At 42.3% G+C, this 22,784-nt stretch overlaps 1 protein-coding gene across 1 annotated transcript in view; it reads right to left on the reverse strand.

The window, feature by feature from the left end:
* TMEM38B (transmembrane protein 38B) overlaps positions 1-22,784 on the reverse strand; it is a 111,680-nt gene that overhangs the window by 57,768 nt on the left and 31,128 nt on the right. The window contains exon 2 of the mRNA XM_077475177.1: positions 10,985-11,141. Coding sequence (XP_077331303.1) covers positions 10,985-11,141 — 157 coding nt within the window. The remainder of the gene's footprint in view (positions 1-10,984; positions 11,142-22,784) is intronic.

Genomic DNA, 22,784 nt, shown 5'->3' on the forward strand with positions numbered 1-22,784 from the left:
GATCAGAGACAGTGATCTCTCACCTCCTCCATTCAGTCCCACCCCCTCCCCAGTTAGAAACACCTCCCAGGGAACACATTTAACCCCTTGATCGCCCCCTAGTGATAACCCCTTCCCTGCCAGTGACATTTACACAGTCAGTGCATTTTTATAGCACTAATTACTGTACAAGTGTCAATGGTCCCAAAAAAAGTGTCCGATCTGTCCGCCGCAATGTCGCAGTCCCACTAAAAATCGTTGTTCACCGCCATTAATAGTAAAAAAAAAAAAAAATTATATAAAAAAAAAAAAAAAAATGCCATAAATATATTTCCCATTTTGTAGATGCTATAACTTTTGCGCAAAGCAATCAATATACGCTTATTGTAGGGTTTTTTTTAACCAAAAAAAATAAAATGGAGTTGCATACCGGTAACGTCTTGTTCCAGGACAGCCACATTTGAGAGACCTTGGCTCCTCCCTTCACAGGAAACACCGCCTTAGCTTCAAGATTTAAGCTTCTCCTGCCCCATTGGACCCTCAGTCTTCTAAGAGAAGAGTACCTCCGGCCAGCTGGGGAGACACAAGAACATATACACATAACTTTTAATTCTCCTGACTGTTCCCCTGTCAGGGACTCCATTTGCATGTTGGGTAACTGAACCAGCAACCCAGTGCTGCTACACGGAATTGCTACCCACTTAGCCAGTCAGTCTTGGGCAGTCTGCTTATTGCAAATGCATTTTTCGAGTGGGTATTGGTGCTGTCCTGAAGGACTCCTGGCAAAAGACATTACTGGTACCCAACTCTGATTTTCCATAACCGTCTTTCAGGACAGCCACCTTTGAGAGGATAAATGAGCACTTAACCCTAGCATGGGACCACCGATTGAAGGGCCCCTTTTTCCCCAAAGGTCCGATCTTTAGCGATCCACAGGTCCAACCTGTAGTGCTATAACCTTTTAACATCCAACTTATGTTCAGCCACAGGATTCGAACAGAAAGTTGGCAAAACAATTTCTTGGCCCGATTGGAAAAGCCCTCTGCGTACCAGCTGTTGAAAATGTCTCCAGTAGATGGAGCGGGTTTCCCCCTTTCCTGCTACTTAGCAGGGTCACCTCCCCATCCGAGAAGCTCTTGCCTTTAGCAATTCTTCCTTGGAAGCCATGCTGCAGGGAGAATCTGCTGCTCCATCTGGGGACAGCAGAATGGACCATGAGATAAAGGTCCTCCCAGATTGGCAGTATCCAGGAAGGTTCCACACCAGATCTTACCGGCTTGGGAACCACAGCCTCCTGGGCAATGTGGTGCAATCAGAATAGGAGACTTAACCTTGGTTTTAAGATAAACAGGAGCAGAACGTCCAGATAGGCGATTATTGAAATGCCCAGGAGTCGCACGTCTTCCCTGGTTCTACTGTCAGCCTGAGAAACTTTACAGCTCTCCACCATGAGAATGTGCAGATAAGTGTCCCTCAGGTCTGTGAATGCCATTAAGCAGTTTGGGGGGGTCTGAGTCCATACGGTGCCTTCTGTAAGTTATTCTGTTCCCCCAGGAATTTAGGGAAGTCCCCTAGGCAGGAGTTATGTTTAACAACAGAGGAAGACCAGACCTTCTCTATATGAAGTGCCATGTTAGGGGTGCGAACACTGAAACTCAATGCTGGTAGGCAGAAATGCTAACCCATTAGCCACTGTTCTGGCACTTTTATCCCTCTGGTCATGGAGTGGTAACAGCTTCTACTCCTGGATTCCCAGAGTGGCACGGGTGGCTCCCTAGAGATCCTCCACCTCCTCCAGGGAAGGCTCGTAGCAAGAGGGTCTAAAGGACTCACCATCCAACCCCTCTACCTCCGACTCCATCAGGGAGCCTGAAGAAGCGCTAACTGGCTCCTCTACCTCCCCTTGAAAAGAAGGATTTCCTCACCAGGTCTTGCCATCCTTTGATGGCTTCCAGGACCAGGAACCCCTTTTAAAACATACTAATGTGGCATTAGTAACTAGGCCCTTGCCTATTTTCAGGCTAATCTGCCGTTTACTATTCAAGCAGGCGATACCCTGTCAGAGACTGAACCTATGGTTGAGTGCTGCTAGTCCGGAGTGCCAGCCACCAAGCCACTGTTGATACAATATTTTTCAGGGAGGGTAGTAAGGCTGACGCTTTTTCTGTGCAGCTAGGCAAACTGGTGACAAATTCAAGCTCGCAACCTCTCCTTACCATCCCCAAAAGAAATGATTAGAGGAGACCACTACCCACTATGGGAGGAAGGCCCCCAATCTTCCTTTGGACCGTTTCGGAGGGTGAAGCCCCTATTTTGCCCCGCCTTTCTGATCCCAAGACATCTTTGGAACATCGGCCTTGAATTCTCTCTGAGGGCAGGAGTTATTCCTTGCTTGCTTCCCTGTACTACAACAGATGGGAAAGGACCATCACCCATCAGCTGTCCAATCTAAATGGTTTCTAGACCAGGACCTAACCAAAACAAGCCCTCCATGAGCACCCCGCAGAGCTTAGCCTTGGATGCACTGTCCTACTGCCAAGCTTTAACTGAGATGACTAGGGCTGAGGATCTGGCAGACATATGCAGTGAATCAATTGAGGCATCCACACTATATGCCATCCCCTTGCAAGAGCATGGGAAAGGACGACAAGATCGTCTCCATCCCGTCCCTGCCCCTATGTGCGCCCCAAGGTAGAGTCCCAGGTGTCCTTCAGGAGCAGATCCATCCTCTCATCCATGGGATCTCTCCCAGGTAAGGTCTGCATGCCTAGAAGCCAGATAGAAGGCTGCGTCCAGTCTGGATATCCTACCCACTGACAGACCTTCCTCCGTGAAAAAGAAAACCTAGGCTTCAGGGCCCTTGAAAGGAAGGGTTTCCTCCCCAGATATTGCCAATCTTTGATGGCTTCTACCAGACATTCCTGGGCCAGGAACAACTTCTTCTGTTCCCCCAGGGCCTGATGCATCTGGTCATTGAGCGATAGTGGCTTTTTCTCCTGAATTCCCAGGGTAGTACGGATGTCTCCCAAGAAATTATTCACTTGTAGCGAGAGGGTCTAGAGAGCTCACCACCCAAACCCTCTTCCCTATGACTCCACCTGGAAGCCTGAAGAAGCGCTCCTCCTCAGATCGTCACTAGTGCCCCCCAATGCCCCTCCATTAGCGGAAGATAAGACCGGTGGGCAGGTGCAATACTCTGCTGAGCTGGCGGGGGAGCAGCCTGGGCCCCGACTGAAAAAAGGGTCATGCTGGGGATTGCAGTTCCTCAGGCTTACTCCACAAAGGGCATGCTGGGCATTGCAGTCCTCCAGCTCCCTTTTAAAACCAAATGCAAGGCCATACTCCTAAGCAGAGTGTCACCAGGAGTGTCCCTAGGACCAAACACCACCAAGGATCCAGTACCACCTCCCAAACCCTCGACCACCAGAGGGGTCTACACCCGTGGATCGGGAAAAAGGGAATACCCACCCCAGGGCTCCTCTCAGCTTAGTGGCTGGCGCTGGCATTACCAGGAGTAGTCTGGGCTGCCTCTGCCCTGGACAACTCCCGCTGAGGATCTTGGTGGTCCCGCCTTCCTGAGCCGCTCGCTGACATCTAAAGCGTTTACAGGCTTGCACCAGCCAGAGCCTGGCCCTCTCTCATAAACCCGCAGCAGAAGTGCACGCCCCCAATGGATGCGGCATCACTACTCCCTCCGATCCAGCCTCGATCGCTCTCACTGGCCACACAGAACGCGTTGAGGAACGGTGCACCTCTGACGACATCCTCCTGGACAGAATGAGAGTGGGGCCCCCGAAGCTTCTTCTCCACCTTCAGGAGAAGCTTGGATGACTAAGCGGCAGACCTAGTGTTATCTTTCCAATGAGCCGAAGTTCTACTTCAGTGTGGAGCTTCGCTTTAAGCTGGTAAGCTTCTTTTTTTTTTTTTTTTTTATTAAAATTCTATTTAAAGATATGTACAAAACCACTATACGTTTTCTATCATTTTCTTTAATATACCAAGCGAATATTTCTAACCTAATATTACTGAACAATATTTTATAGTAGATTTTAAAAGTTTCAACACAAGACGAGCCGGACAAGAAATAAACATGCCCATAAAAATCATTGTCCGATTGTGACAAATTCTTCAGGTAAATTGGGATGTTTTGGATAGCTACTCGATTAGCTATTTTTTTTTTTTTTTTTTTTATTAATATCGTTTAGCTGAATTTTAACATTGATACAATTGTTTCACCAAGATAAAATCGTGCCTGGGTTCCACCAAGTAGATTGACATTTCCACCAGTTCTAAATGTAAGATATATTTCTAAATGTATAACTGGTAAAAAACGGACATTTGCATGTTCACCCCATGAACATTATATCAGGGACATATATCAAAAATCTAATATAATCTCTGCTTTATTCTTATTCTCAGCAAAATTACTTAACAAACTCAGCATAAACACATGGAGAGCAATTTGTGCATGGCAACCAGTCAGCTTCTGGAGCTTTCCTTTTCAAAGCTTAAAGCGATATTAAAGTCTTTTTTGTTGTTTAAAAATAACAAACATGTTATACTTACATGCTCTGTGCAGTGGTTTTGCATAGAGCAACGGAGATCCTTTTCTGGTCCCTCGCCAGTGCTCCTGGTGCCTTCCTCCTGCCAAGTGCCCTCTATGGGGGCACCTGAGCTGAGCCGCTACTCTATGTGTCCATTCAGACACAGAGCTGTTGCTCAGCCCTGCCCACTCTTACTCTTTGTTATCTCACTGACGTTGATTGATGGTAGCGGGAGCCAATAGCCAGGACAGCCAGAGGCTCTCGTGCAACATCACTGAATCGAGATGGGGCTCAGGTAAATATTAGGAGGCTGCTGCACACAGAAGGTTTATCTTCATAGAATGCATCAAGATGAAAAACCTTCTGCCTTTGCAACCATTTTACCTGAGCAAGCTGAAGAGAGAAGAGGATGGATTGGTACACTCAACTCCTCTAGATTCTGTCTGCTCCCGTTTTGATAAACTGTGCAGATATAAACATATTTGTGGAAATTAGAGCAATAAAAAAAAAAAAAAAAAAAAAAAAAAACACTGTAGCATGCTTGGAGTGCAAGAGGTTATACTTAGCCAGCCTATCATTTTTTTTGTGTCCCAATCCCCCTGTAGGTGGCACTACAACCCAATTATTTCGGAATAACTGAATTCTGTGTCCCTTAATGGACAAGAAAGAAATATGTTTTTGGTGGAGTAGCCCTTTAAAGTGGAAGTAAACCCATCGATTTAAACAGTTAAAAAAAAAAAGGCATGCCAGGAATGCTAACTGCACATTGGCTGTGCTCTCAGCCAAACTATCAAACCATCCAATGGCTGGTGTCATAACGAATCACATGTGCAGCACCATAGCACTTGAAGATTAAACAAAGGCAAAGATGGCAGCTTCCTTGGCTGAAAACGATAGAGGAGTTTACTTCCACTTTAAAACCACCACATACAAGTGGGTAGAGATAATTCATTTGTAAAACCCAACGGGGTCAACTTACTAAAACTGGAGAGTGCAAAAGCTGGTGCAGCTGTACATGGTAGCCAATCAGTTTCTAACTTTCAAACACAAAATAAAAAAAATAAAATAAAAAAAAAGGGGGTTTTTTGCAGGTAAAAAACGAAAATGTGCATTTACTCTTTTTGTTTTAGGAGCCTGGAAAGCATTACAATAGCGAACGGCAGATAACTGATGCCATGCACGTCTCCTGCATACTAGTCAGCGTTAGCAGTCTGCCTGTACATCGTATGGGGAGGCAGTTTTACATGGACAGGAAGAATCAATGAACTACCACAGCAAGCAAGAGCACCATGGTAGTCCATTGAGAACTACAAGCCTCCAGCCACAAAGGATATTGGTACTTGTAGTTCATTGATTAACAGGGATCTGTGAATCAATGACGTGCCGTTTGAATGGATCCCTGGCACAAGGAGGGGGAAGGATCGGGGGGGGAGGAGTCTGATGCTGAACATGGTGCACCCTAAATATGGGTATAACATGTAATGTGTTCAGCAAAGTGAACTTATCTTTTAAGCTTTGACAAAAAAAAAACAAACAAAAAAAAAAAAAAAAAACACACACAACACTAAACAGAGCTGCACCAGAATTTTCACTCTTTCGTTTTTGTAAATGAAACCCAAAGCATTGTCATTTGTTTTTCACTTGAAATTTGTTTTATGGAGTGGCATTGTCATTTTTAATAAAGTACAAATGTACACAAGATGCAGACAAATAAATGAAACGGGATAGCTAAAACAGACAGATATATGAAATGAGATACCTGAGAAAGACAAAATGTATTATATTATATGCGTTAACTAAGACAAACAGACAAATATATTGTATGAGATACCAGTGGCACATAATGTAAAACAACTAGATAAAAAAATATGAGAAGAGATTGAATAATTCAGAAACAAGGATCTAAGTTCTAGACATATGGATTAAACATAGACAGAGCCTTGTAAATGTCATTTTTTTGTTTGCGTCTCTAATTTTCTGCTACGCTACATGCTATAACAACATGACGCCAGCAGATGGCACTGGAGTTATACGACTTTATCCATAAAATGGGCTGTGATTTTCAAGAAAATTGTTTGTAATTTAATACTCGAGCTTCACAATGTCAAAAAAACCTGTCAGCTTTCAAATGTAGTTAGCGATACTGTACATGTATTATCTGAAAGATATGTCTCTAGATGTGAAGCAACCAGTTACACATTCTGACAACAACCTAAATTGACTGTAAATTAAGCAAAAGTACACTTGTAAATTAAGCAAAAGTACAGCAGATACACAATATGCTAGGTCCTTTTAAATTCAGTCTGCAGTTTTGGTTGAAAACATTTCATTTTGTCCAACAGATGCATGCTAATTTGCAAATGAGTGTCATGCAATGTGACATTTAAAACAAAAAGAAAAAAAAAAGAAAAGAGAAATTCAACTCTGAGGCCGCGTACACACGCGGGGACTGTTCGCTCAACTTTGTCCGTCAAACAGTTTCAGCGGACAGTCCGCTCAAAATTAGCATGGACGGACTTGGCCACACACGACGAACGAACAGTCCGCTGAAACCGTGCGCGATGACGTGAACGGCACGTACGACGGGACTAGAAAACGACGTCCTATACACTGCAATGCAAACTTCGGCGTGTAAATCCTTTCTGAGTATGCGCGGAACTTAGTTTGACGAACAAGCCTACACACGAGGGGACTGTTCGCTGAAACAAAGTTTCAGCGGACAGTTTTTCGGAATTTCCGAAAAACTTTGTTCAGCAGACTGTCCGCTGAAACTGTCCGCTGAAAGCCCACACACGAGCGGACTGTCCGCCGAAACACTGTTCAGCGGACAAAGTTGAGCGAACAGTCCCCGCGTGTGTACGCGGCCTTAAACAGTGGCGTCACTAGGGGGGTGTGCACCTCACCCGGGTGACAAGGGGTGGACTGAGCCAAGCTGCTCTGCTGTCCCCTGAAAGGTGGCACCGCTTCCCCCACAAGCGATCAATCTTTAAACAAAACTGACACCATGACACTGCATCCGATCACAGCCTGAATGGGAGAGCTAGATAGAGGGGGAATCTATTGCTGCTTGGAGCTAAGACACCAGCCGCTGTCAAAGTCCCGGCTCCTGGATCGGCTCCTATGAAGGACACCACACTGGTCCAATGTTGGGAAATTGGACCAGTGTAATGTCTATCAAAGAGCTGATCCAGGAGGCGGGACTTTGTTTGACAGCGGTTGATGTCTTAGCGCCAATAAATTCTGTCTGCTCCGTCCAGCTCCCCTCCCCATTCAGGCTGTGATCGGATGCAGTGTGTCAGTTTTATTTAAAGACTGATCACTTCTCCTTTTGGGAGTGCCTTATGGATTCATTTTAAATATGCTTTTTATCGGCTCTTTTTGAACTGGATTCTTTGTTTCTTTTTCACACCTTGAGGGCCCATTCATACTATGAATCGCACAGTAACGTGCGATATTGTGTTATTGTGCGATTCACATGTGATCCGAGTGCAGTGCGGTGCAGTGCAATTTCAGCCCATTCATTTCAAATTGGCTGAAATCGCATCACAATGCACCACACCAAAGGTAGTGCATGCACTACAACTGGATTGCATTGTACTTTTGTACCATGCGATTTGGTTGGGGCAAACACACTGCAGTTGCATTAGCACCCACTGCAGATCACAAGGGCAGTGCATTTGGAATGTAAAGTGTGTTTCCTGCAACAGGCACCAATGTAAACAGGCCCTGAGAGAGTTACCTGCGCCACTATCCGGGGCATAAGATTGTGTCACAGTTTTAGGGTTTTTTCACACTAGAATGTGCAGTTTCCTACACCGCATTCCAGTTGTGCTGTCCTTGTGATCTGCTGTGGTTGCCAGTGCAAAGTTACCAACTCCCCAAAATGCAGGTTGCAAAAATTATTGGGGGGGGGGGGGGGGGGTGACACCATGTTTTACTGCACCAGGTGACCCCACCCCTTGTGACAGCACTGCTCTGTTTCAAATTTATTTTTATTTGTTTTCCATAAAGCAAAAAATATTTACAAAACCCATTATACAACATCCATTATCACAAACATTTGTCTCAACATAAATACATCAATAAAAGAGTCTAAATAGATATCTAATGTAACATTTACTAAATCTCCTCTTCCCATCCTCTACTTTCTTCCCCCTCCATTCATACCAAAAAAAAATAAAAAAAATATTTTCCTTGCTCCTTTCCCCCCCCCCTCTATCTCCCCCAGAGACTAGTTGTTCCCATCTGTTTATAAATATTTTATTATACTTATTGAGAACCGAATTTTTTTTTGCCATATTACTGGCATTTGATTTTTTTTATAGAACCCTCTCCTCTTATCTGTTTTTCCATATGATATATTTCGCTCATTTCACATATCCATTCTGATATTGTTGGGCTACTTGTTTCTCTCCATGTTCTAGCTGTCACTGTTCTAGCAGCCGATGTCATATGGTGTAGAATTGAATCTGACGTAAATAAAAATAATGCAATGTTTATATTTGGACATGTTTCTACTCTGGCCACACTCTTATTCCAAAAATTTCTCACCTTATAACATCCATGCCATATGTGGTCCATTGTGCCCCTTCCTACCTTACATCTCCAACATTTCTCTGTATTCTCATTTATTTTATTCAAAGCTACTGGGCTCCATACCAAATATGATAACAAAAATGACACCACAAAATAGATTCTCCTACTCTTCCGGAGTACGACGATACCACATGTGTGAGACTTCCACAGTCTGGCCACATACAGAGGCCGAGTATGGCCGGGTATCAACGAGTATTGTAGGGTATCGCAGAGTATTTCTGGGTATGGAGGGATGGCTGAGCATGGATGGATCGGTGGTGACTGCACAGAGCAGCACTGTGGGCCCTACAGATCCCACCCACAGTGCTGCTGCCACTGATCTCTCCCTCTCTCCTCTTACACTGTGCCGATCGGTACACAGAGAGGAGAGAGAGAGAGGTTGGTTTACATGTGATCGCGCAGTCATTTCATGGCGCAATCACATGGTAAACGGCCGCAATGAGTGGCCGTTTACCGCGTTCAGCCGGGTTACGGTTGTTCTTGAATGGGCGCCCCAGGGGGCACGCAAGAGTGGATTTCTGGGAGCACGTCATAGTACGTCCTCCCAGAGTTAAGCAACCGCCATCATTCGGCTATAGGCCAGTTGCTAAGTGGTTAAATTCAGGTCCCAACTCTTGAAATTTTGGCCATGGTAAATCTTTTTTTTTTTTGCTCTTAATTGGGGCTTTATCCAAGCCAAAAATTTAAGCTGTGACCCTATAATAATATCTTCTTCTAGGTTAACCCATTTTTTATTATCCTTACTATGATGCCAATCAATTATTCTCATTCATAATGCTGCTTGTAAATATTAAAAAAAAAATCTGGTAATGCTAATCCTCCATTTTTTTTAGTTCTAATTAAAATTTCTCTTCTTATCTGGGGGGACAGCACCGCTCTGGAAGCGATTTCCAAAAGTAATGTGTCACGAGATTTTGCCTGTTGTCTTACTGCCGCTGATCTTTGCGCATGATGGATTTACAATGCCTTGTTTTGCGCTGTCTTTCTGTGAAGGTGGCCAAAATAGTAGAGGCCGGGTTTTGTTTCAGCATGTCAGAGACCAGTGAGCAGCACAGCAGTGACATCATCAAATCGCTCTTCAAATCTCATGCAACTAGAAGTCAGACAGCAGTGCCTTGGATCTCACTGTGTAGATATACAGCTATAAGTTTAGAGGCACAAGAGTACCTAAGCACATGCCTATCATAAAGTGCATTGCTATATTTCAAGCAAAATTTAAGACAAAGGGTAGATTTTCCAGGATATTACTTAGGAACAATTTCCATTTCTTAATGTCCCCTAAAGCAGTTTAAGTAAAGTACATGCATTATTTTAGAGCCCCCAAACACACACCACATACAAACCCAAAACTCATGCCCCGAATGTGTATGAAAGCGACAAATGCGTCACACATGTTAAGTATTGCATTGCAAGCTGGAGTGAGAGCAACAAATCTAGAGCAATTATTTACTGGCAACTCTGAACGGATGAGTTGTGAAGGCTTTTAAAATGGATGCCTACTGACAATTTTGGTCACTGTCATTTTTTCACCATTTTATGGGCACGCAGATTAGGCAATTGAATTTGTGCGCAGCAAAATTTGAGCTTATTTTTTATTGAAAAAAAATATCGATTTAAAAAAACAGCAGTGAAAATATTGTGCGATATAAAAAACTGCAACTGCCACTAGTTTAATCCATAGGGTCTCTGCATTCATAAAATATATAATAGTTTGGTGTTAAGTAATTTTCACTTTTACAATGTACATTTTAACAAAAAAAAAAAAAAAAATTGTAAGTACATGGATTGAGTTTTGTAAATGTATAGGTTTTTAATGCAAAAAACACAGTTACTGAGAAATAAACACATGTAATAGTGGAACTTACCAAACCACAGAAGCAAAAATTATGTTTGTGGTGTTCGCCAATATTGCTACAGGAGGTTCTGCTAGCATTAAAGATGATAAGACTCCCCCACCAAAGCAGCAAAGCATTGCACTGAACCAAGATGCCATAGGACTTCGCGATGCCACATCAACAGCACCTACAATAAAAAAAAGTTAAGAAGAGTTAAAAGGAGTTTCTGAAACCTCAAAAAAAAAAAAAAAAAAAAAAAGAAGAAGAATATAGGAAGGATATAAACTTAGGCATTACTTCTGCCTAGGCAGAATGCATGTTGAGACCATCGTAGGCTCATACATTTTCTTAAATGCATTTATAATTTGCATTTAAAAAGCTTCAATTTGCAGTACTTTGGTAGAAACACCTTAAAAGCAGAGGACTATGGTGTGTGTGTGTGTGTGTGTGTGTGTGTGTGTGTGTGTGTGTGTGTGTGTGTGTGTGTGTGTCTGCTTGCCTATCTGCAGCTTCTCCATTGCCTATCTGAACCCTCACCATTGCAAATGAATGCAGCCTGCTCATTGCCAATCTGCAGCCTAACCATTGCCAATGAATGCAGCCTGCTCAATGCCTATGGTGAGGGTGCAGATGGGCACTGAGCAGGCTGCATTGATGGACTGCGACCCTTATTTTGCTTCAAAGTTCTCCATTTAAAATGTAAGTTTTCCTGAAACTACCCTCCTAAAATTAAAGGTGTGCGTTATACACACACACACACACACACACACACTATGTCACACCCCTCACATTTTTTGTAAATATTTTATTATATCTTTTCATGTGACAACACTAAAGACATTAGAATTTGCTACAATGTAAAGTATTGAGTGTAGAGCTTGTATAACAGTGTAAATTTGCAGTCCCCTCAACACACATTAATGTCTAAACCGCTGGCAACAAAAGTGAGTGCACCGCTAAGTGAAAAATGTCCAAATTGGGCCCAAAGTTCAATATTTTTTGTGGCCACCATTATTTTCCAGCACTGCCTTAACCCTCCTGAGCTTGGAGTTCACCAGAGATTCACAGGTTTTCACTGGAGTCCTCTTCCACTACTCCATGACGACATCATGGAGCTGGTGGATGTTGGAGGCCTTGAGCTCCACCACCTTCTTTACATTGTAGCAAAGTGTAATTTCTTCAGTGTTGTCTTTGCAAAGCTTTTGCTTGTATTCACAGCCTTTGCTAAATAATTTGGTGAAGCATCTTTGGCACCAATTACAGCCTCAAGTCTATTTGAGTATGACGCTACAAGCTTGGCACACCTATTTTTGGGTAGTTTCTTCTATTCTTCTTTGCTGGACCTCTGAATCTCCATTAAGTTGAAGGGGGAGCATAGGTGCTAGAGCTGCATGACTAATCACTAAAATTACCCCCCCATCAGGAGATCCTAAAATCAGGCATTTAAAGGATTCATTCATATAACAAGTGCAGAGCTGTTCTCTGCTTACTCACAGCTGTCGATGAAAAAAAAAAAGTTTAACATTGCTCAGCTCTGGGAGATAAATGGAAACATTGTAACATTTCGATCTTTTAGATCAAAGGGATTAACTTTCAGACAGAAATTAAGTCAGTTTAATCACTTAAAGACTAAGGCCGCGTACACACGCGGGGACTGTTCGCTCAACTTTGTTTGTCAAACAGTTTCAGCGGACAGTCCGCTCAAACTTAGCATGGACGGACTTGCCCACACACGATGAACGAACAGTCCGCTGAAACCGTGCGCGATGACGTGAACGGCACGTACGACGGGACTAGAAAACGACGTCCTATACACTGCAATGCAACCTTCGGCGTGTAAATCCTTTCTGAGCATGCGCGGAACTTAGTTTGACGAACAAGCCTACACACGAGGGGACTGTTCGCTGAAACAAAGTTTCAGCGGACAGTTTTTCGGAAATTCCGAAAAACCTTGTTCAGCAGACTGTTCGCTGAAACTGTCCGCTGAAAGCCCACACACGAGCGGACTGTCCGCTGAAACACTGTTCAGCGGACAAAGTTGAGCGAACAGTCCCCGCGTGTGTACGCGGCCTTAGGGTCCATTTACAGTTTCAGTTTTTTCAGGTGAACCTGAACGGTCGCTCCATACATCTCTATGGAGCCACGGATGTCAACGGTGACATGTCCGCTGACATCCGTTCTTCCCCCCCCCCCCCCCCCCCCCCCCCCGATCCGCTCCGCTAAATCCAGATGGATAGAAACCCTATTTTCCATCCGTCTGGTGGATTGGATGAAAACAGACAGGCAGTTCATCTTCATTCGATCCCCCCATAGAGGAGAGCAGAAATTTTAAAGGTCCATTTCTGTAGTGTGTAGAGACAAACTTGTCATCCGCCGGCTCAGCGGGGATCAACGGTGTGAATACGGATCCGCACATGTGAAAGGGTCCCAAGCATTTTTCTGACACTTGTTGCTTACAAGTTAAAAATCTGTATTTCTGCTAGAAAATTACTTAGGACCCCAAAATATATATTTTTTTTAGTAGAGACCCTAGAGAATAAATGGGGGATGGTTTGTAGAATTTTGTGGAAAATAATGAATTTATTCCATTTTGAAATAAGGCTGTAACATAACAAAGTGTGAAAAGAGTGAAGCACTGTAGGTCCTATAGTATAGGTGGTGAGCCAAAGTCCTGACAATCTATGCCGAGCAGGCTGCAAAGATACACAAGCTGTCACACAGCTGGATTAGCCTGTGGTCCAGCTGCTGACTGACGTCCTGCCGCTTCCTAGCACCACTCTGCCTACATCAGCTGCTTGCTGCCCATCCTTGCAGTTCCTCTGATGACCACACTCCTAAGGACGACATGCACACTACCTACCTATATAAACGAGTGCAATAATTATATTCTTAATGCCACATTTTATTACAGCTTGCATTTAAATGGAGGCACTCTGCTGAGGTTTTTTTTTTCTATGTGTATTAAGTTCTCAGGACCTGGCTTAGGGAATCAGCCACATTCTATTGTTCCCGCACATTAACAAACTTTCACTTCCCCATGGTATTTAACTGTGTGTTCCAGTAGCTCTGTAGTTTTGTTTACTTCTAGGTCACCAACCCCATTCTGATAGATGTGTATTGTAGAATCACATAATCCAGGCCTGCTAACATATAATGCCTGCCTGGTAAGAGTCATAATGCCAATGGGTTTCATCACATGCAATTAGCCAGTTAGGACGGGCTCACTTATAGCCTGTGTAGATTCTAGCTAAATACAAGCAAGTTTGATGATATTGTCAACATTTTTATACTCTTCTGTTAATGAAGTTTGATGGGATATAATAATCTGCTTGTCTTGAGCGGAGCTGTGTTATAATGCGAGGGTCATTATTAATATATCAGCCCTTTGTATGGTACTATGGACATTAGGTTTAAACCTAATGGATTGTCATAGACTTTCACAGGGTTCACTATGACTCCCTTTTCTCCTAACTCAGTTTGGGGTTCACTGGACCTCAGTCTGTCTTATGCAACACAGATGTCAATACGGTCACATTCGCCATGTTCTTACTCCATACTGACTTTACCCAACAATTGGAACAGCACTGCAGCGCCCACCTCCCCAACAATAGCCTTTTGTATCCACAGTGACCAAGAATGTTCTAGTTCTTCCTTAACTGCATTTGAGACACAATGGGAGTGAACTAAATCTGATGTGTATTGACAGAGTTCCCATTAACTGCAATACCAGAGAAAAAGCAAAAATGAAAAATATGACCGATTTCAGAACAATTCAACGCAATGCTGTGGTATACGCACTTTCAAAAGATTTCCTGAACGCTTATGAAATACAGATTCAAAACAGGTCTTTAATCAGAAAGTGTTCAACCTTTTATGTGATAATTCGTGCATTAATGTGTAGGCCCACCTTAGTCAGTTTGTGAATGATTTGGGATTTCCAAAGTTGTTTTCTCAAAAGTAAAAATAAAACTATTGGATAACTAATTTTAGCAAATTTGAGAGCCCCTACTGGTTGCATATCTAGGATCATTAAACAATTTATGTCTTGCTTGGGATATTTTTCAGTAAGAGCAGAAGCTATTCTTGGGGTGCTAATCATCCAGATAAGCATTCACACTTAGGATATCAGTTGACATGTTTATGTAGGCATTAAGAGAGGAGATAAAATATTTTAAAAGTTGGATTCCTTCCTGAATTTCCATCAGAGAGAGTCTAGCATTCATTGCAAAAATCAATGAAAACTTCCCTTTTTTAATCATTCCTACATTTTCCAATAGAATGTGACACAGACCATACGTCACGACCATACGTCACGATATGAAAATAGGTATTTTGAAATGCAATTCTGTCTTTGAGGGGAATATTATAAACAGTTAAAATTAAAATGCTAACAAGGAAATACAAAAAAAAAAAAAACTTCTAATGAAAAATTGTAAAAAAAGGAACAAATACGCAAAATGTTTTAACGACAGAAGAAAACAGCATGGAAAGAGTTACGTTGCAAAAAAAAACAAAAAAAAACTCTCAAATCTTGGGTGAGAACCTCCTTCCCTCAGCCAGGGTATTGAAAATGGGTTGTGAACGGGTATTCCAGCATGACAAAGACCTAAAAACACATGGCCAAGGCAACAAAGGAGTGGTTCAAGAAGAAGCACATTAAGGTCCTTGGGTGGCCTGGCCATTCTCCAGACCTTAATCACATAGAAAATATGTGGAAGGCTTACCAAACGTCAGCCTCGAAACCTTAAATGACTTGGAGAGGATCTTCAAAAAGGAGTGGGACAAAATCTCTCCCGAGATGTGTGAAAACCTGGTGGCCAACTACAAGAAATGTCAGGCCTCTGATTGCCATCAAGGGTTTCGTCACTAAAGCACCAAGTCATGTTTTGCGAGGGGTCAAATACTTAGTTCACTCATTAGAATGCAAATCAATGTACAACTTTTCTGAAATGCGTTTTTCTGCATATTTTTGTTATTCTGTCTCTCACGGTTAAAATAAACCTATCATTAAAATTATAGACTGATCATCTCTTTGTCAGTAGGCAAACATACAAAATCAGCAGGGGATCAAATAATATGGCAGCTTTTTTCCACGAACACACACACAATGTGTGTGTGTGTGTGTGTGTGTGTGTATCGTTGAATCAAGATTATTTTTTTTTTAACAAAAGGGATGACGATCTCGATTCAACCCCCCTCACGATCTTAATCCGGCATTTCCATGAGTCTATGTAAACAGTACAGTCAGTCATTCTCTGCCTAGAGCTGTCAAAAAAAATTAAATAAAAAATAAAAAAACAAACACTTATAACCCTTTTTCTGACACGTGTTGCTTACAAGTTAAAATCAGTATTTTTTGCTACAGAACTCCCTAACATTATATATATTATTTTAGCAGAGACCCTAGAGAATAAAATGGCGGTTGTTGCAATATTTTATGTCACACTATATTTGCACAATGGCCTTTCAAATGCAATTTTTTGGGAGAAAAATACACTTCAATGAATTAAAAAAAAAAAAAAAAAAAAAAACTCCACACAGTAAAGTTAGCCTAATTTTCTTGTATAAATATTTCTTGTATGTGAAAGATGATGTTACGCTATGCAACCGGGCCCATTTGTCATCCCCGATTTGTGTGCGGTGACAACTACTGGATATATATCTAGCTCTATCCAAATTATATATATATATAACACAAGTTAACATACCCTGGCAGATGGTTTCTTGGCCATTTTTCTGAGAATATGAATGATAACAAAAACATCTTTCACTCCCCAAGAGTTTTTTACTGAAGCCATTTATTATCAATCAACTGTGTTTACTCTTTAAATCATAATGGCAACAGAAACTACCCAAATCACCCTGATCAAAAGTTTACATACCCTGGTGATTTTGACCTGATAACATGCACACAAGTTGACACAAAGGGGTTTGAATGGCTATTAAAGGTAAACATCCTCACCTGTGATCTGTTTTCTTATAATTAGTGTGTGTATAAAAGGTCAATGAGTTTCATCCAGTGCTGCACTGACGTTTTTGGATTCTGAGTCATGGGGAAAGCAAAAGAATTGTCAAAGGATCTGGGGGAAAAGGTAGTTGAAATGTATAAAAACACGAAAAAGGGATATAAAAAGATAACCAAGGAATTGAGAATGCCAATCAGAAGTGTTCAAACTCTAATCAAGAAGTGGAAAATGAGTGGTTCTGTTGAAACCAAACCACAGTCAGGTAGACCAACTAAAATTTCAGCCACAACAGCCAGGAATATTGTTCGGGATGCAAAGAAAAACCCACAAATAAGGTCAGGTGAAATACAGGACATGTGTTGTGGCGGTTTCAAGATGCACAATAAGCAGGCACTTTAAAAAAATGGGCTGCATGGTCGAATCACCAGAAGAAAGCCAGTATCAAGCAAATGCCACAAAGTATCTGTTAGAAAAGTTTTAAATGTTTATTGTGTGACTATTAGAAAAACAATAGTCCTGAGACTGATTTGTTAAAAAGCTTACTTCTGAGCACATTATTTTATTAACTCATTGTATTGTTTTGTCCTAATTAACTTCATAGTAAGTAGGATGATTAGATTTAACTAAATATGATAGCCTAAGAATGTACGGAACACGGATAGCTAATAAAGGTACTAGTTCGTACTATGACAACGTTATTTATGTTCCCTCAGCCAATAGAAGCATAGAGATGTTATTCTTATGGGGTATGTGAAGGCGGGACACTTTCTTTTGTTGAGACTTTTTTCCTGCAGCTTGTCCTGTAAGCATGTCTCCCTGTTGTGGGCCACATCAGAAATAAATTGTTTGCTTCTCAAGAACACCTGGAGTTTTTACTGATCACAAGGGAAGTTCCTAACATTTTTGGTCTTTCGAGCCGGAAGCAACACGCTGGTTTTCAGATCAGACTGCCCCGACAAAACTTCGGTGAGTATTGGACTTTGAAGCTCACCGAACGCTTAAAAGTCCCCCCAATCAATGTTATTTGGTGAAAAAGGGGCGGGGTGCAAAAAGATCTGGATTCCACTGTCTGTTTCCGAACCTTGTGTGATCCAGTCCAGGTGTTTGAGAGGTAAGATAATTTAAATTATTCTTAATTATTTCTAAGAGTCTTTTCTTCTATTTCTCTTTGCTTCTGGTTTAATGTGTTGTAATTGCCGACATTGGTATTGATCGTATAATATCTAGATGATCCAGTGCTCGTAGACAGAGACACTTGGGGACGTTGTCTAAGGTAAAAAATTACGTCGCCCGCTGTCCGGACAGATAACAAAAAGATTTGAGGTATACCGAATGTCAGAGGTTGAATGCCTGACTATTTAAGCGCTGTTTAGTTAAGTGATCTAAAAAGATCGCAAGGCTAACTTTCTTCTGTGTGTGTTTACTTTATCTTTGTTCATGTTTAACCCTTTTTGATTCTCTCGATAGTGTGGGGAGTGCTGATGTTTTGTCTCTTGTATTGCTTTGTTCATATACATGTTTTTGTGCTGCGTATTTCTAAAAGGAGATAAGAAGTCATTCTTCACCTAACGCACTGCACTCACTCTCCCCCTCCCCCTCCCCTCATGGAAGGATTGCTTCTGCCAGAAGTTGTAAATGTTAACCCTTGATTAGCTATGACAATACAGAAGGGTTATATTGTAAATATTGAAACTTAGCATAAAAGAAAAAGAAGGTAGATTGCACTTTGGAGTAAATAGAATGTTGTAGAATTATCAGGTGGCTTGATGAATGTGAAAAGAAAGAAAAAAAAAAAAAAGGCTGAGAATGTTTTCATTGCTATGATGGTCAAGAAGCTGTTTCTCGGAAACAAGAAAATGCAGATTGCCTGACAGAGATTAATTTGTGAATCTGTGAAAATATTAGGACTTTTGGTGGGAAAGAGTCTGAATAATAGTCTTAAAGTAAATATTTATATTGGATTGGAGTTGATGATGCAATGCTGTTTATATTTGGGTACATTTATAAAGTCAAAAGGCTAAGTTCAAAAAAGGTATGGGTTGGAAATGGCGGAGTATTGGCTTCAGCATGCTAAAATTAGGGTAGAAGGAAGAACAAAGGAAAAATGCCAAGCCCAATTGCCCCTAGTGGACAAAGAGGATGATCTCATCTGCTACACCCAGAGACCACCTCCCTATAATGGTCCTCCCCCTCAGGTGCAAGTAACTGCCCAGAGTAACACCTTCCCTGTGACATCCACCCCTGTCAAAGGAACTGCCTCTGAACAAAACCCCAACTCCACTTCCTCAATCTCTCCAGACAGTAGTTCAGTCCTGGAGATGAACAGATCGATCCTTGAAACATTAACTGATGCCCCAGCAGGAGCCAAGAGACTAAGTAAACCTCCTATTGGGTGTGGTGTGGGGGACGGTGAGGAATACCCCTGCGCCCCAGAAAATGCACAGGGACGGGGGGATCCATTGCCTCCAGAAAGCCCAGACTTAGGGAACAGGTTGACTGCCTTATTGAACAGATGCCATCTTAGATGGGTACAACGGACTGATTGGCAAAGAATAAATATGACAGTGCAGGAGGACAGGGAAGGTGTCAGTGACTACCTAAATAAATTACGAGAGATTTTTAGAGTGTTCTCCGGGCTCCCCGAAGCTGAGGATGTGAATAGTGCATATCAGCAACAGCTAAAGATTGCTTTTTTAAATGGATTGAAACAGGATCATAGGGATTGCATTGTTAAAAACATGGTTACTTACCGAACTGCGTCAGTTTTAGATGTTTTACAATATGCTAAGCATTCTGAGAAGTATTTGAAAGCAAAAGCGAAAAAGAATGTGAAAGTAAAGGTTCTTATGCAAGGTGATGAAGGAGAGGAGGATGCAGAAGAGTACACTGCTGAGGCAGAACCAGAGGGGTCTCATAGAGGAAGAGGCACAGGTGGTTTTAGAGGAAGGATTACTCTACAGAAATAGACAGTGCAACGAGAGTACTTCCACCCTGTGTACAAGCACTGGTAGCATCAGCGGTGTAGTGGTTAGCACTCTCGCCTAGCAGTGAAGGGGGTCACTGGTTTGAATCCCAATCATTGCGCTGCCTGCCTGGAGTTTGCATGTACTCCCTGTGCCTGCGTGGATTTCCTCCGGGTGCTCTGGTTTCCTCCCGCACTCCGGGGACATGCAGGTGGGTTGATTGGCTTCTGTCCCGGTTTGGCCTTGGTATATGAATGGGGACGTTGGATCCTTGGGGGTGGAGAACGATGTGGGTGTACAGGGGTAGGGGCTAGACACTCACTCAGGCTGAACCGGATGGACTGGTGTCTTTATTCAACTTTACTAACTGAAAAGGTACCACATGCAGTGTTTGTTATCCTGTTACAACAAAAGGTATCACATTTGAGCCCAGCACGACACCTTTCCTGTATGACAATACTCTTGACACAACCTCACTTAACAATACAGAGGTGTACTACATTAAACCCATCCACGCTACTACCACTTCCTACTGACGGGTATAAACATGACTGCACTGTTGCCATCGCTGAAAAGGTACTGCCACAAAGTGATCTGAAAGATGTACCATTATCTAACCCTGACATGATACTTTTTGTTGATGGTTCTAGTAAGAAAAATCCAGATGGCACAAATGCAACAGGATATGCAGTAGTGACACAGGATGAGATTTTGAAAGCGGGGCCACTACCAAAACATTATTCAGCACAAGTTGCAGAACTTGTAGAACTGACAAGAGCATGTATACTGTCAGAAGGAAAATCTGTAACCATATACACTGACAGTCAATATGCCTTTTCAACAGTGCATGTTTTTGCACAACAATGGAAAAACAGGGGGATGATCACCTCCAGTGGTGGGCCAATTTCACGTGCGGACTTCGTTTTGGAGCTCCTAGATGCAATACAGTTGCCAGGGAGGCTTGCAATCTGTAAATGTCAAGCACACACAAAATATACAGACCCCATCTTGAAGGGAAATAAAAGGGCAGATGAAGCTGCACATAAAATAATGACGAGAAATCATAGTGATAGATCATACAGTCCTTACTGATATGCAGCAAAATGCCCCCCTGGGGAAAACAATATTGGAAAACAAAGGGTTGCACAATAATTGATGAATGAATGAATGAATGAAATACTTGTATAGCGCACAATGCGAACTGAATCGCCTCTAGGCGCTGTGGCGAGCTTTGATCATCTGCTAAAAGAGGAAGGTCTTGAGTTTTTTCCTAAAAGCCAGGTGATTTTCTTCCAGGCGGATGTTGATTGGTAGAGCATTCCATAGCAGAGGCCCTTGGACAGCGAATCTCCGATCACCCTTGGATTTATACCGGGCTTTGGGCACGAGGTTTTTGTTGGCTGATCGAAGACTGCGGTTTGGTGTGTAATGATTTATTTTCTCCATTAGGTATTGCGGAGCTTCTCTATGCACGCATTTGTGGGTGAGGCAAAGGGTCTTGAACGTGATCCGATTTTTTACGGTTAGCCAATGTAAGCTCCTCAGTGAAGGAGAAATGGATTCCCAGGGTTTTTTTCCTGTTATCAGCCTTGCCGCCGTGTTTTGGATCAGTTGTAATCGCGCAAGTTGATATTGTGGTAATCCTATGTAAAGCGAGTTTGCGTAGTCCAGTCGTGAATTAATGATTGTTCCAACTACCACTGCTTTGTCATTCTTTGGGATAAAAGGGATGAGTCTGCGAAGCATGCGCAGCAGATGGTGAGATCGACTGACTACAGATCCTATTTGCGCATCCATTGACATTTGTGCGTCTAAAATAACCCCGAGACTCTTCGCTTTGGTCTTTGGGGAGATAGTCTGCCCAAAGACGGTTGGTGGAGACCAGGAGGTTTTGGTTGCGGGCTTATGATTTGGGTGTATGATAAGAAGCTCTGTCTTTGATTGGTTCAGCTGGAGGGAGTTGGTGGTCATCCAGTCCTCTATTGATTTGAGGCAGTTTTCAAGTTGTTGTTGGTGATCTTTTTTTCCATTGATCCGGAAATAAAGTTGCATGTCGTCAGCGTAAGAGTGGAAGCAGAGATCTGAGCATCTGATGATTTGAAGGAGTGGGCGAATGTAAATGTTGATGACATTTACACATCACCTGAAGGGAAACCGGTATTACCAAAATCTTTATTTTTTAGGTATGCAGCAGTATTGACACATGGAGTAACGCATGTGTCAAACAGGGGGGTGACAGATGTTAAATAAAGTATGTACAGCCTATGGATTCACAAATTACTCAAAAAAAAACTTTTTGCTCTCAATGTCTTATATGTGCAAGACACAATGCTCAGGGAGGTATAAGACCACAGAAAAGGGAAGTTCCCTACACCACACTATCCATTCCAACACATTTGCATGGATTTTATTGAATTAGACAAATGTGAAAGGAAGGAATATTGTTTGGTACCCAGGCACCCTGACCAAATGGGTGGAGATATTCCCGACAGGAAGTGCAGATGCACAGACTATAGCCAAAGCATTACTAAGATATTATTGCTAGATTTGGAATCCCTGAAAGGATTTACAGTGATAATGGACCCCATTTTGTAATTAAACAAATATACAACATTTGACAGAAGTGATGAGAATTAAAGGGAAATACCATTGTGCCTATCATCCCCAATCAGCTGGATTGGTAGAAAGACATAATGGCATTCTAAAAAGCAAACTGAGAAAAGCTATGGAAGAAATAGGTAAAAATAATTGGATGTATTGCCTACTAGTAGCTGTGACCAGTATGTATATCACACCCCCAAAAGAAGATGAAAAAGGTGCATGTGGGAGATTGGGTCTCAATAAAAAGTAATAAGAAAAAAGCAGTGGTACTCCCCAAGGTGGGATGGTCCTTTCAAAGTC

This window comes from Lithobates pipiens, unplaced genomic scaffold (genome assembly GCF_037356315.1).
Source record: "Lithobates pipiens isolate NorthernLeopardFrog02 unplaced genomic scaffold, aLitPip1_a1.2 Scaffold_13, whole genome shotgun sequence".
Taxonomy (NCBI): domain Eukaryota; kingdom Metazoa; phylum Chordata; class Amphibia; order Anura; family Ranidae; genus Lithobates; species Lithobates pipiens.